Here is a 16,121-nt window from a genome sequence, read left to right as displayed (position 1 = left end):
GTAGGCCATTCTTATGGCAGTTTTGCACCCACCTACAAGCTGTATTTTCAAATCAAGAAAAAAAAATTTCATAAAGTTTCCCATATTTTTGCTCTCCTGCTGGTGTAGCTGCAGCAACAGCTTCGCAAATTTCCTTTTTCTTTCTTTCTTTTTTTTTTTTTAACAATGGTCTTGATATTGGATTCATTTATCTAGAAATAGAAAGCAACTATATGTACTCAAACTGTAGTACATATCAAGCATTCACCTTTTTCTTTCTAATGTCCTGACTTTTCTGCTTCTTGGGAGCATTTCTAGCATCACCAGCGATACTTCATATGGGTCCCATGGCGTTGAAAGTTTATGTTATTGCACAAAACATGAACTACGAAAACTATGTGAGAACCATGAGAGATCAGTTTATTGTGCTACACATACTAGAGACGATTACCTTCACGTGGCTTTTTAAATGGATGCTCGCAACACGTGAGTTCACTGCAATAGCAACAAGAAGTGGCTGTAAAATCATTACAGCAGTATACTGTGTACTACAGTTAATTTTATGCAGTTATGATTTATTATTACATCTTTGCATTTATTTACATTTCTCTTTGAATGGCACCATGTATGGTGTGGAAGTGTTTATGTAAGTTTTGGTAAATTGTAACTTTTTGTAATAGGATTTTTATATATTTTATGGGAGTAAGTGGTAAAAAAGGACTAGCATCTACATATATTTTACGTGTTCATGACAAACCTAACTTTTTCTTAAATTTTTTGTTATTTCTAGGCACTTGGTGTGTCTGCAAGTTTTTTCACACTGTCACAAATCTCCAGGAAGTTTTCTGATATGTTTACTTAAAAAATTCCACGTATAAGGGGAGTCACTCAGTTCAAACCCATTGTTGTTCAAGGAACAACTATAATTTTAAAAATCTAAAACTTTATTTTTTAATTTCTCGGTTAGTAAGATTGGACATTGTTTCATATCTTTATTTGGCATTTACATGTACTCCCAGCCTATTTATGCTATTTGCTGGGTATTTCTGAAAAATATTTCTCCAATAGGTTTGCATATGGGAGAGAAAGTAGTGGACTGGTTACCCTTTTTGATAATGGTTTAGACAGGACTTTGAGTTCATATACAGGGGATATTACCTGAGGAGCCGATTGAAGCAAACATTTTGGTATAGATTATAGGCAGATCAGAGAACAGGCCTGGTTACAGAATACTTTCACTTGGTGCTTTTATAGGTGAGTAATTAATTAAGTGAATTAAAGTAAGTCCCATTCAGAGAGAGGTCTGGAACCTACAAAGTTTTAAGTGGTTGTTCTGGACATCAAAGCTTTTAGAAGTGTCTCTGGTCAATATTTTAAATTTTTAGTTAATTTAAATGTATATGGTTTTCAAGGCTACTTATTTGTTTTATACATCTATGAAACCAAAACATTTAATTTATAAATTACATGTAAATAGAAATTCAAACTAATATTAACATGACATAATGTTTTATTAAAACTAAAGATTTAATGTTGGAGTTAATATTGGTAGAAACCACTTCAGTTCTGGTTTTATTATTAATCTGTTTATGAATTTTGATTTTTTAATATTAATATAAAGAATGGCTATCGTGAAGGTGTGGTAAAATGATTTAATTCATTTTATGGACATGTTTATCTTTCTGTGATCCTTATGTTGAAATCTAAAAACTTTATTTTTTCTAAAGACTACTAGAGGGCACTTGGGTGCCAGTTTCAATACTGTGCCAGTTTGTAATTCTGTGAAGATGTCTTGTTTCATATCATGATAAGTGCCCCATGTGTTATTTGCTCTTTACTTAGAAGTAGCTGTACCCGTGAACATAAAACACAAATGTGGGCATTAAAATTACTCAGATCATCTGTGATGTGCTTATTAATTTTTTAAGGATGCATTGAAATGAAAGCCCCAAATTCTTATATAGAACTTGTTAACTTCCACAAGTCTTCAGGCTCCAATTTGAGAATCACTGTGTTAGCCATTCATAAAGATATGTGCTTCTATAGCTTTTATATAAAATTCAACAGATTTAAAATTGCTCTTTCAGATCATACTAACTTTTATAAACTAGTAATAAATAGTTCACAGACTGGTACTGGTTCACAGATATACTTTGGCATTGTAATGGATACTAATTAATGAAGTATGCAGAAAAGTAAAATGAAGGGTGAAACCACAAAAGGCAAATAAAAATTAAAAATGGAAAAGATAAGTAAAAATAAAGACTGAGAGAACATTGAAAAGTGATGTTAGCTAAAAAATATTTAATATAACTCAAGGGAAAATAGAGCAGAGAGCCAAGATGTTATGGTGTTTAACTTTTACCAAAATGTAACTAAAGAAATAAATACACGATAATTTTAATTGTTAAGTGATAAGTATATAATAGAAAAAAAAAAGATTTATTTTCCATTAGCATATTGCACTTAAATTATCATGCGGTATGATTCAATTAGGCTTTCTCTGGACCTCCATTCTCAGCTAATGCCTCTGTGGAATGACAGATGCCTGCATATCAAATATTCCAGAGCAGAGTGCTGGCATTTATAGACAGATAGATAGATTTGACATTTTATTTTATTTTATTTTTTTATTTTTAATTTTAGAGAGACTGTGAGCAGGGTATCGGGGTAGAGGAAGAGAGAGAGAATCCTAAGTAGGTGCCATGCTCAGTACAAAGCCACATATGAGGCTTGATCCCGCCACCCTGGGATTGTGACCTGAGCTGAAATCGAGTCAGATGCTCAATTGACTAAGCCACCCAGGCATCCCAATTTGACATTTTATTTTATTATTTTTTTTTAATGTTTATTTATTTTTGAGAGAGCATGAGTGGGAGAGGGGCAGAGAGAGGGAGACAGAGAATTTGAAGCAGGCTCTGTGCTAATTGCACAAAACTCAAAGTGGGGCTCCAGCTCACAAAGTATGAGCAGAAGTAGGATGCTCAACCAACTGAGCCACCCAAACACCCCCTGATTTGAAAGTTTTAACAAGGCAGCAGTACGTGTTTAATTAAAAGTTCAATACCTGTAAGGGGAAATCAGAGTCCTTCAGCAGAGGAAGCTGCTAAATCAGCATTGAATTTTTAGGTGTATGATATGTAAGTTTATTTGATGAATCCTAGATATCACTGATCTATTTTAATTATTTGACAAAAAATAACCTTTTTTTCTTTTTTTTTTTTAGTTTATGTGTATTTTTTCTAAGGTCAAAAAAGATCTGTCTACTCATAGACATTGTAAATATGCTAACATTTGCATATTTTCCTTTGTAGGCCCAGATTATTCCTCATCAGCATGGCTACCTGGTAATGAGTCCTTGTGGCAGGCCACAGCTGTTCCATCCAACCATCGAAATAATCATATCAGGAGACATAGTATAACTTCTGACAGTGGTGACACCGGCATTGGAACTTCTTGTTCTGACAGCGTGGAAGGTGAGCGGAAATTCCTAGTGTTTAGACATGAGCCTTCAGAATGGTTGTCATTGAGAACATTTAAGGGATGTATTTTGTTGTTCTAAAATAAGAAATTATAAACTAGTGTTTGAATATTTAATAATGTTCAGTGTTGTTATATATCAAAATTCTTTCTCTGATCATATTAGTTTTTCCCTCATTCACTTTTAAACTATTTATTTTGAGATAATTGTAGATTCACATCCGATTTTAAGAAATAGTGCAGAGATTTTATGCATTCTTTATTCAGTACCTCCAACCCCCACCCATGGTAATATCTTGCAAAACTCTACACTATGGTATCACAACCAGAATATTGATACAGTCAAAATACAGAACATTTCTATCACCGCAGTGTATACTTCGTGTTGCTCATGCTCCCCCATCTCCCTTAACTCTTGGAATCCACTAATCTATTCTCTATTTTTATAACTTTTTCATTTCAAGAATGCTGTATAAGAGGAATCATACAGTATGTAACCCTTTAATTTTTTTTTTTTTTTTTTTTTTTTTTACGATTCATTCAGGTTGTTGTGTATGTCAATAGTTTATTGCTAAGTAGTATTTGGCATTGGTGGCATTAGATAGACCACATTTTGCTTCACCATTTGCCCACTGAAAGATACTTTTCAGTTTCAACTATTGGGAATAAAGCTGCTATAAGCATTCATGTGCAGGTTTTGGTATAAACATATGTCTTCATTTCTCTGTGGTAAACATTTAGGAATGAAGTTGCTGGTTGTATGGAAGTTGTATGTTTAGTTTTTAAAGAAATTGTCACATTGTTTTTCAGAGTGATTATTTCATTTCCATTTCATGGATCATCGTGAAGGATCTAGTTTTTTCTTCATTCTACCTAGTATTGGTTTTTTTTTTAAGTATTTTTCTTTTAATATTTTTTAATGTTTTTTTATATTAAATATCATTTATTGTCAAGTTGGTTTCCATACAATACCCAGTGCTCATCCCAACAGGTGCCCTCCTCAATGCCCATCACTCACTTTCCCCTCTCCCCAACCCCCATCAACCCTCAGTTTGCTCTCACTATTTAAGAGTCTCTTATGGTTTGCCTGTTTTATTTACTTTTGAGAGAGAGAGAGAGAGAGAGTGCACGTGCGCGCAAATGGGGGAGGGGCAAAGAAAGGGAGATACAGAATTTGAAGCAGGCTCCAGACTCTGAACTGTTAGCACAGGGCTTGACATGGGGCTCGAACCCACGAACCATGAGATCATGACCTGGGCTGAAGTCAGACACAACTGACTGAGCCACCCAAGTGCCCTGCATTGGGCAAAGAAAATGAACTTCAATCTTAGTTGTACAAAAAGATTAAGTCACCATGTTTCGGTTTTCAACATCTTGTACATTCTAAGACAGGTTTGACCCTTGTCTGGCTCCAAAGAGGTAAGCTCTAAACTCTTGGAATATCCTGCTTAATAAGAGTGTCTTTGTTTACCTGGGGACCTTGGTTTTCAACCTTGGTGGTTTTTAAATTCTGGCCTTTCTGATGAGAATGTAGTGGTATCACTGTGGTTTTAATTTTCATTTCCTTCAAGATTAATAATGTTGAACAATTTCTTCACATGCTTGTTTTCCATCTCTATTCTCTTTGTTGGTATGTTTCTTCATGTCTTTTGCCCATGTTTTAATCAGATTATTTCCTTTATTTTACTGTTGAGTTTTGAGAGTTCTTTATGTATTTCGGATACTAACCCTTTGTTGGCTATATGGTTTGCAAATATATTCTTCCACTCTGTAGCTTGTCTTTTTATTCTCTAAAAGTGTCTTTTGCATAAACATAAAATTGGATGTTTAGTGTGGTTTTTTTCTATATGGATTTTGCTTATAGGGTCAAGTCTAAGAACTCTTTGCCTAGTCCCAGATCTTGAAGATTTTCTCTTAATTTTTTTCTTAAATTTTCATCATTTTTTCTTTTCCATTTAATTCCATGATCCATTTTTGAGTTAAATTTTTATAAAGTAAGTATGTTTGGGTGTCTCCAAGACCACCCTTCATACCAGTGATTTGCTTTAAGGAATCACAGAACTCAGAAGAGCTGTCATACTAATGGGATCAGCCATAGAGAAAGAAGCAAAGGGCAGGATCTAGGAGACAGTAGGCCCAAACTTGCATTGTCTTCTCCCAGTGGAACTGTGTCTGCTTAATTCTCCGAGCAGTGATTTGTGACCGCACATACAGAGTTTTGCTAACCAGGCAAGGTCCACCCAAGCCTTGGTGTCCAGGATTTTTATTATGGTTTGGTTATGTTGGCATGGTTGACTCCATGTGTGGATTACCTTACTCTGTAGTCCTTGAGAGGTCAAGCTGGTATCACATGATTCAAGCCTTCCACCATAAATCGCATTATTAGCATAGACCATATGAAGCAACCCAAGGTCCCCAGGTAAACAAAGACACTCTTATTAAGCAGGATATTCTAAGGGTTTATAGGTTACCTCTTTGGAGCCAGTTAAGGGTCAAACCTGTCTTAGAATGTACAAGATGTTGAAAACCGAAACATGGTGACTTAATCTTTTCGTACAACTAAGGTTGAAGTTCATGTTCTCTGCCCAATAAGTCTTGAAATTGGGTAGAATAATTATTCCCATTTTATTCTTTTTCAAAACAGTTTTTGCTATCTTCATTCCTTTGCTTTTCTATATGTTTTAATAATTTTGTCTATATGTACCAAAAATTTTGCTGAGGATTTTATAGGAATTGTGTTATCTATATATCACCTTGGGCAGAGTTGACATATTTGCTCTCTTCAGTTTTCTAGTCCATTAACGTGGTATAGTTCTCCATTTATTTAGATTTTAACTTTACTCACCAATGTTGCACATGTTTTGTTAGATTTATACCTGAATATTTCATTTTTTATTTATTTATTTTTTTGAGTGATTGTCAGTGGCATTGCATTTCCAATTTTGGTGTCCATATGTTGTTATTACAATAGAAGTAAAGTTGATTTTTGTATATTTATTTTGTGACATTGCTGAACTCACTCTTTAGTTCTACGAGGTTTTTTTTTTGGTAGATTTCTTGGGATTTACTCTATGCACAATCATGCCATTAGTAAATAGGGATTTTCTTCCTTTCCAATCTGTATGCCTTTTATTTCCTTTCCTTCACTTATTGCAGTGACCAGACCATCCAGAACAGTGTTGAAGATGAGTAGTAGGACTAGACGTTCTTGTCTTTTTCCTGATCTTACAGATAAAGTGCTTAGTCTTCCACTGTTAAGTAGCTGTGTAACAACTGTTAGTTGTAGGTTTTTCGTAGATGCCATTTATCAGTTTGAGGAAGTTTCCCTCAAATTGCTGAGATTTTTTTTTTTTTTTAATGAATGGGTATTAGATTTTGCAAATGCTTTGTCTACATCACTTGATAAATGATATTCTTCTTTAACTTGTTGATATGGTGGCAAGTTTTATTGCTTGATTTTTCAAATAGTGAGCCAGCTTTCCATCCTTGGAATAAACTTCACTTGGTCATAATGTATAATTCTTTACATATATTGCTGAATTCTATTTGTATTTTGTTAAGGAATTTTTCTGTGTATCCATAGAGATATTTATCTGTAGTTTTCTTTTTTGAAGGAACTGTCTTATCCTGTTTTGATGTCAGGATAATACTAACTTTATAAAATGAATTGGAAAGTATTCTCTCCTATTTTCTGGAAGAGAAATGTATGGAATGATATTCTGTAGATGTTTGGTAGCACTCTTCAGTGAAATAATCTGAGCCTAGAGATTTCTTTTTTCATAGTTTTAAAATAATGAATTCAGTTTCCTTAATAGTTATAGGGTTATTCAAATTATCTCTTTGAAATTGAATAAATTATGATAGTACCCGCTCAACCCCGAGGGAAGTGGTCTGTTTTGTCTTAGTTGTCAAATTTATGTGTATAGAGTTGTTCATAGCTTTTCCTTATTATCTCTTGATGTCCGCAGCCTCTGTAGTGATATCCCTTGTTCCATTTCTGGTATTGTTAATTTGTGTTTTCTTTTTTAAGTCTTGGTAGCAATTTGTCGGTTTTATTGATCTTTTCAAAGGATCAGTTCTTTTTTTCATTAATTCAGTTCAGTGATTTCTACTATTTATTAATTTATTTCCTTTTGCTTTGGGTTTATTTTACTTCTTTTCTAAATTCTTAAGGTGGGAGATTAATCTGGTTAGTGATTTGAAACTTTCCCTCTTTTAGATGTATGCATTTGGTGCTATAATTTTTTCTGAGTACTGTTTTGGCTTTGTCCCACAAATTTTGATATGCTGTGTTCTCATTTAGTTTATTGTATTTTCTTAATTTACCTTGAGACTTCCTTTTGACCTCAGTTATTTAGTAGTATGTTGTTTAGTTTCAATGTGTTTGGTGTTTTCTGCCATCTTTTTCTTATTAATTCGAGTTTGATTGCATTGTGGTCAAAAACATCTGATTTCAATTCTTTTAAATTTTTTGAGGTTTCTTTTAGGTCTTAGCATATGTTTATTTTGTATATCTTCTGTGGGCACTTGAAAAGAATGTGTATTTTGTTGTTGTTGGGTTAAATGTTCTATAAATATTGATTAGGTCATGTTGGTAGTGGTGTTTTTTTCTATATCTTTGATTTTCTATGAAGCTATTCAGCCAGTTGTTGAGAGAGCAGATTTTTAAAGTCTCAACTATAATTGTGGATTTGTATACTTTGGTTGGTTCTTTAAATTTTTGTTTCATATATTGTAGTTCTGGTGCTTGGTGCATATACATTTAGGATTTCTATGTATTCTTGGTGGATTGGCCCTTTTATCATTATATAGTAATCCTGTCTCTGGTAATTTTTTTGTACCGAAGTCTGCTTTATCTGATATTTATATAGCTGCTGTGGCTTTCCTTTGATTAGTGTTTAAATGGTAAATGCTTTCCATTTTTTTTACTTTCAACCATCTGTATCATTATAGTTGAAGTTACTTATGACAACATACAGTTGGATCATGAATTACAATTCACTCTGCTGATCTTGGTCTTTTAATTGGTATATTTAGGCCATTTACATTTAATGGAATTATTGATTTATTGATACTTAAGTTCTCTGTCCTTTTTCTTTTTTCATATTCCTGCTTTCCTATGCATTGCTGGAACATTTTTAGAATTCCACTTGGATTTATCTAAAGTATTTTTTAAAAAACTTTATTAGAATGCGTGTGCATGTGCATGTGCACATGTGAACGGGGAGGAGCAGAGAGAGGGAGATTGAGACTCCCAAGCAGGCTCTGCGCTATCAGCATGGAGCCCAGTGTGAAGCTCGAACTCATGAACTATGAGATCATGAGTCAGACAGGTAACCAACTGAACCCCTCAGGTGCCCCTTTAGTATTTTTAAGTGTCTCTCTTTGTATAGCTCTTCTAGTGATTGCTCTAGGTATATGTGTGTGTGTGTGTGTGTGTGTGTGTGTGTGTATATATATATATATATGTAATGTAAATAACTTACTTTAACAGTTTGAGTGGAGTATAGAATCCTTTTACCATCCCCCACTTATAATAGAATTGTTTCAAATATTATCTCTTTATATATTAATAACTATATTAGTGTCATAATATTTACTTCAACCATCAAACATAATTTAGGAAACTCAAGAGCAAATAGACAGCCTATATTTGCTTTCTGTGTTATTTTTTCCTTTATATTTTAAGGTTCTTTTTATTGTTTCCTTTTGGTTTAGCCATTTTTTAGGATACAAATTACCTGAATTTCTTTTCAACTGAGAATGTCTTGATTTTCCCTTGATTCCTGAAGGATAATTTCATTGGGTATTCAATTCTAGTTTGACTTTTTTTTTTTTTTTTTTTTAGTACTTGAACAGTATTGTGCCATTTCTTTCTGGCCTCCATGGTCTGATGGCAGATCTCTTGTCATTTTCCTCTGGCTACTCTAAAAATTATTTTCTTTGTCTTCAGACTTTAGAAATTAAGTATCACATGTCTTTGTGTGGATTTCTTTAGGTTTTTCCTATTTGGGATTTGTACAGCCTCTTGAATCTGAACTTCCTGCCAAATCTGGGAAGTGTCCAACCATTATTTTCTTTGATTACTTGAACCTTTCCCTCTTTCCTTCCAGGACTCTGATGGAACAAATCATAAATCTTTTGTTATTGTCCTACAGGCTTCTGATGCTCTGTTCCTTTTTTTCCTCCCTCTCCAATTTTTTATTTGTTATTTAGACTGGGTACTTTTTATTATTTTGTCTTCCAGTTCACTGATTTTTTTTTTTTTGGGGGGGGTCCACTCCATTCTAATGGTGAGCCCATCTGCTGAGCTTATTTTTGTTACTGTACTTTTCAGCTCTAAAATTTTTATTTATTTATTTATTTATTTATTTATTTATTTATTTATTCTTATGTGTTTTATTTCTTAGCTGATGCTTTGTTGTCATTTGTTTCAGGCATGCCTGTATTGTTCGTCAAAGCAATTTTATAATGATTTCTTTAAAATCCTTACCAGAGAGTTCTTAACAATTCTGTTATCTTGGTGTTGACATCTATTTATTTATTTTTGCATTTATTTTGGGAATTTATTCTTTGTATGGCAAATGATTTTCAACTGAAATTTGGAGTATTTTGTACAGTTATGAGATTCTAGATTTATTTACTACATGGCAAATATTGTTACATTTATACTTTTATCACATGTCTTATAAACACATAAGTATATGTAATATAAAATTATTTTAAATGTTTATTAGTATGCTTAAACCTTTCCTATTAGCTGATTTTGTAAGATACTGCTCTGGCATGTGAAATGAGGAGGGGTACTACTTCCTTACTGCCAGATGGAGCTAGAAGTCTAGGTTCCCCACTTGGCCTCTGTTGATACCTGACGTGTTTGGAGGGGAGTGCCTTGTTACTGCTAGATGGGGGTAGAAGTCCAGGTTTTCAGGTCATCATTACTGACACCATTTGTGTGTGACCTCTGTATTGCTGGGAGATGGTGAATGTCCAGCCTCTCTGTTAGGCAGGCCCCTCTGATATAACCTAAGAATATACGTGTGCATAGTGATTATCCATACTGCCAGACAGGGATGAAAATCATGTCTCCCTACTTGGCCTTCTTTGGAATTACCCTGGTGAGGCTATTTTAGAGAACTTTGTTATAGCATGGCAAGATTGGAAGTCTAGGCTCTCCACTTACTTTTGTTGGTGTGAGTGGAAGTAGGGCTGCAGTTTTTTGTATGGTGTTTGGCTGGAGAAGAGTATTTACTGTCTGGAAAATTTCTGTCATTTTAGGCTTCCTCTTCCCTGGTCCATTGGCTAGGGAGAACAGGCTTTTCTGGGACTTTTTTGGGCCATGCCCATGGTTCTTTTGGGTGGCTGTTTTTTTTTGTTGTTGTTTTGGGTTTTTTGTTTGTTTTCAGCTCCAAAGCTGGGTGGCAAAAAGAAAACTCAAGGAATTCACTGTCTCGTTCTTTGGGTCCTGAGTTTCTTAGCTGGTCTGCCATATTTTCTCCAACTTTAGTCTTATGTTTGTTTTACATATAATGTCTAGGGCTTTTAGTTGCGTTTAGTAGTAAATATAGGGAAGAGTGTGTGCTTTCCATTATCTCACCAGTGTTTTCTCACAGATGTTAATAAAAATCTTAACTATTACTGTTTGCTATAACTTTGCTAGTAGTTGCATTGAATATTGATTTCATTATGGTCTTGCATCTGTTGTTAGTTGACTATTTAAAACATACAACTCAAGGAAAGGAAGGAAATATATACAAGGTGGTGAAGGGGCAGATAAATAGGAGTGTGAATTGTAAAAAATAATTGTAAGACAAGTATTCTTTTGTTAAATTGAAATATTAATATAATTTAAGTATATGGTGCCTCTATTTCTTTAACTTTCTTTTTTATGTTCCCTAAATATAAGATTTTATATCCTGCTTTCACAGCCTTATTTGATTTATAAATGGATACTCTTAGAACTGTTGATTTTATTGTAAGTCTGTTTAGGTTTTATTCATATTTTTGTCTCTTGAAGTGAAATTGACAGGGTATATTGGCAGTTGTCTAGTGGAGTTTTTTTACTTGATTGATCTGAAATAACATTTTAGTATAGTATTCTACATGTACTACTACTGACATTTATTTTAGAGCCCTTCAGCGGGAGGCTGGTGATATTCCTGAAGTATTAAAGAAAATGTCCCATTATAGAGACTTTTTTCAAGCTTTCAGCATACTAATGGTCTGTTATCTTAAGCCGTAAATGATAAGTAGGATTATTTTCTTTTGGTAGTAGTCATAGTGTTAGAATTGGATGGGTCTTTAGAGAAAATATAATTAATTAGACCATTATATAAATGAGTAAATTAATTCCCAAAAGATTTAATGACTGCTCTTACTAATATGGTAGTTAAGAGCTTAACGCTGTGTTTAAACCTGTTGTCATGTAATCATCTTTGCAACCTTGAATAATTTCTCATTTCAGCCTTATATTTTTCATCTCTCATTTGGAGATAACTTGTTTTTATGTATTATGAAGATTTAACAGCATGACTTTTAAATTGCTTAGTGCAGTTCTTTGCATTACCATTATTGATTTTAAAACGATTTGTGTTCTCCTTCCTTGATCTCTTTTTTGTGTCTCTTTCCTCAGATTTCTCTGTCTTAGGAAGTTTACCAGCTGGCTTATCTAAAACAGTGTTGCTTCTACTGCCACCCTCACAGTTTTGTACCCACACCCTTGCTTTATTTTGGGTTTGTTTATTCTGTCATAGAATAGGAACTGGTATTTACTGGATGCTCAATTTTGTTCAACAAAACAGTGCATATATAGATTTTCAGTTAAGGTTCCTGTTTTTAGCCTGCTTTTGTACCTGATATTTCTGAGGTTACACCCTCTTTGATGTTCTCCTAAATGAACTCCCTGTGCTACATTTCCAGACTTGTATTTTATGCCACGTATTCTGTTCTGCTTCAATAATTAGCCCTTTATTTTCCACCTTCTGGGATTTTCTTGCAATTTTTTTCTCTGATGGTCCTGTAATTTTCATTGCCGTGAGTTTCTACTGTCATTTTGTTGAGCCTTGAAAGGGAGAGAATATAACTTTGTGTGCTCAGACAGTAATCTTGAACCAGAAAATCTGTGAGACAGATATAAATGAAAAACAAAGAGAGGGGCACCTGGATGGCTCAGTCAGTTAAATGTCTGACTCTTGGTTTAGTCATGATCGTGCAGTCGTGAATTCAAGCCTTTCCCCACATTGGGCTCTGGGCTGCTGGTGTAGAGCCTGCTTGGGGTTCTCTCTCTCCTTTTCTCTCTGGCCCTCCCCCACTCTGTCTCTCAAAATAAATAAATAAACTTAAAAAAAAAAAACAGAAAAAGAACTAAAAAAGGTTATACAACTTTTCCTTAGTGTCAGTTATTCTGTGTATTTCTTCTACTTCGCCAATTTTTTTTAAAAAAGTAATAAACGCACATTTAAAAAAGCATAAAGGTGAACATAATTTTAAAAACAAATTTGTATTTCAAATATCATTAAATTTGTGGTCTTTGAAAAATTTGAACCTATATAGTATTAAATAGAACAAAAAGTGAAATCTCCCTTTATTTTCCCTTCTTTAATTCTTGCTTTATTTTCAAAGGTAACAGATACTATCAGTGTGTTCCATATTCTTCCAGATCTTTTGTGTACATTTATTCACCTACACACAGGTTTTAAAATAAAACTAAAACTGGATCATTCCATATATGTTTGTGATTTGCTTTCTGTTTTTTTTTTTTGTCTTATTTATATTGGATTTCTTTAAAAAATTAATTTTCATTGTAAATGAATCACATGACCTTGTCCACATCACCTCCTAGAATTGCCTTTTCTCCAAGGACATTCAAACATTCAAATGTTGAGATAAGATTGGGACTGGGTTTGACCTCCTGGGCATTTAAGAGTAAAATAGACTACTTTGGGTGGGGCATGGGGGATATTTTTTGATGTATCAGAAGGAACACACAGAATGAATAAAAGTCTTACCAGTTTACAACAGATGAGCCAAATCACAAGTTGGAATAAAATAAAAGGCTAGAATATCTGTTATATATATATTTCTCTAGCAAACGTATCAACTTAAGTATTCAAAAAAAATTTTTTTAATGTTTATTTATTTTTGAGAGAGAGACACACAGAGTGTGAGCGGGAGAGGGTCAGAGAGAGAGGGAGACACAGAATCTGAAGAAGACTCCAGGCTCTGAGCTGTCAGCACAGAGCCCGATGCAGGGCTCGAACCCATGAACTGTGAGATCATGATCCGAGCTGGAGTAGGATGCTTAACCGACTGAGCCACCTGGCCACGTGCCCCATCAACTTAAGTACTTCTTAAAAACACATTTATTTGATTTAATGAAAATTCAAAAGTTTTGAATGAACACTGATAAAAGATAGTAAATTTAAGAAATGACACACTGGGAATAAATATTTGAAATAAAACTACATGGAAATAATAATTAATGTTATTTAAAGAGCTTCTACAAATAAGGACAATGCCCCCAAATAGGTATTCATTTATAAAATTCAAAATGTTTTATAATTTTAAATATTTTATAGATAAAAAGTAAACAATTCATGGGAAAAGTACAGATGCCCAATAAGCATCAAAAAGATGAACAGAGTCATAGTGAAATAAAAGTCTGGATGATGGGATACTGCTTTTCAGCAACAGGGGGAAATTGTCCCTTTTCCCCAAAAATAGACTCTAATATCCAGAGTCTGAGCGTAGCTGGGAAAAGTAGTACTCTCATAACTAGTACATATATTCAGCCTTTATAGAGGAAAACTTGGCAGTGATAACTAACAACTTTCTAGCTGTTACTATGTCTTAGGTACTTTACACAATAATTCATTTAATCCTCACAATAACCATCTAATGGAGGAAGTGAGACACAAAGAGGTCAATTACCTGTAAATATCCTAGGTAAAGTGTAAATATTCTTGATTTAGCACACAGACAGGCGAACAAAGATCATACATACAAATATAGTCACTGTAGCACTGTTTAGTAAAAGTTTAGAGACAACTTTAAGTATATTAATAGGGACATGGTTAAATATTTCACTGTGTATCCAGTTAAAATAATTAGGTAGTTTATATGTGCAAACCTAGAAATCCAAGCAGGACTCTACCTTAAGGCAACAAGTTGAACACTGTCCTTTAATTTACCTAACTCCTTTCTGAAATCCCTCTGAAACTCGGGGAAAAACAGATAAACAACACTATGGTGACAAGGAGAACAAGACAAAACAAGAGTGAAATTCTGGGAGCTATAATTCAGAACAAGTAAATTTTTCTAGCAGATCCCAAAGAGTTGAATCCTAAACCAGCAACAAAAATTCAGGAGCAAGCTGTATATATATTAGCAAGCTGTAATAATATAGTATATATTATTAAAAGTCCTCAATAAGGTCCAGGAACTGGTAGTACCTGGATTGCCAGGTTTCTCCACTGTATAGTAACTCTTCCACTTTTTTTTTTTTCAAGTTTATTTCTTTATTTTGAGAGAGAGCATGAGCTTGCATGCAAATGTGGGGGGGAGGGGCAAAGAGAGAGGGAGAGGGAGAGAATACCAAGCAGCCTCTGTGCTGTCAGTGCAGAGCCTGTGGGCTCCATCCCATGAACCATGAGATCATGACCTGAGCCAAAATCAAGAGTCAAGACACTTAACCAACTGAACCACCCAGGCACCCCTTCTGCTTTCTACTGTATTATGTTATTTGGATGCAGTCTTAGGGGGAGTATTAAACTCCACCTCCTAGAAGAGGAAGTACCTGAATTTAATATTTAGAATTATTCTTAAAAATTTATTTGTCCTTTCTATTCCATTTATTTATTCACTTGTTTGTATCAATGTGGGCTCATGTATTATACCTACTTTTTTTTTAAAATTAAACTTCAGACTTTATTAGAATTTACCAGTTTTTTATTAATGTTCTCCTGCTCCTAGTTCCTATTCAGGATACCATATTACTTTTAGTTGTAATGTCTCCCTTAATCTCCTTTGGTTTGTTACAATTTCTCATGCTTTCCTTTTTTCATAACCTTAAGAGTGTTGAGGAACACTGCTTAGGTATTTTATAGAATGCCCCTCAAATTGGATTTGTTTGATGTTTTCTCATGATTACATTGAGATTATGCTTTTTGGGAAGAAGAGTACAGAGATGAAAGTGTCATATGTCAGGGGGTACATGATATTTATCTGATACCAGTGGTGATGTTAACCTTGATCTCTTGGTTAAAATGTGTTTTCTGGGTTTCTCCACTATAAAACTATTATTTTGCCCTTTCATATTCTATTATTTGGAAGCAAATCACTAAGTCCAGCCCAAACATAAAGTGGTTGTGGAGTACTGAGTTCTATATCCTGGAGGGGAAAATATGTATATAATTTGGAATTAGTTTTTTCTTTTTTTTTTAGGTAGGCATCATGTCCAACATGGAGCCCAATGTGGGGCTTAAACTCACGACACTGAGATCAAGACTTGAGCTGAGATCAAGAGCTGGGCAGTTAATGGACTGAGCCACCCAGGCACCCCAGATTGGAATTTTTTTATAAGAAAGATTCATCCTTATCTCCCTCATTTATATCAGTATGGACTATGCATATATATTTTATTTTTTTGGGTTATGACTCAATAA

General features: G+C 34.0%; 1 protein-coding gene across 2 annotated transcripts in view; it reads left to right on the top strand.

The window, feature by feature from the left end:
- CEP85L (centrosomal protein 85 like) overlaps positions 1-16,121 on the top strand; it is a 164,178-nt gene that overhangs the window by 14,581 nt on the left and 133,476 nt on the right. The window contains exons 1-2 of one of the 2 annotated variants that reach the window (XM_007078775.2): positions 312-465; positions 3,294-3,455. In XM_007078775.2, the coding sequence (XP_007078837.2) occupies positions 318-465; positions 3,294-3,455 (310 nt within the window). In that variant the 5' untranslated portion in view covers positions 312-317. Of the gene's footprint in view, positions 1-311; positions 466-3,293; positions 3,456-16,121 lie in introns of those variants that run through there. The other variant, XM_042987080.1, reaches the window with a different exon arrangement.

Source organism: Panthera tigris, chromosome B2 (genome assembly GCF_018350195.1).
Source record: "Panthera tigris isolate Pti1 chromosome B2, P.tigris_Pti1_mat1.1, whole genome shotgun sequence".
NCBI lineage: Eukaryota > Metazoa > Chordata > Mammalia > Carnivora > Felidae > Panthera > Panthera tigris.
The sequence above is the reverse complement of the archived record's forward strand: the minus strand, read 5'-3'. Positions and strand labels throughout refer to the sequence as shown.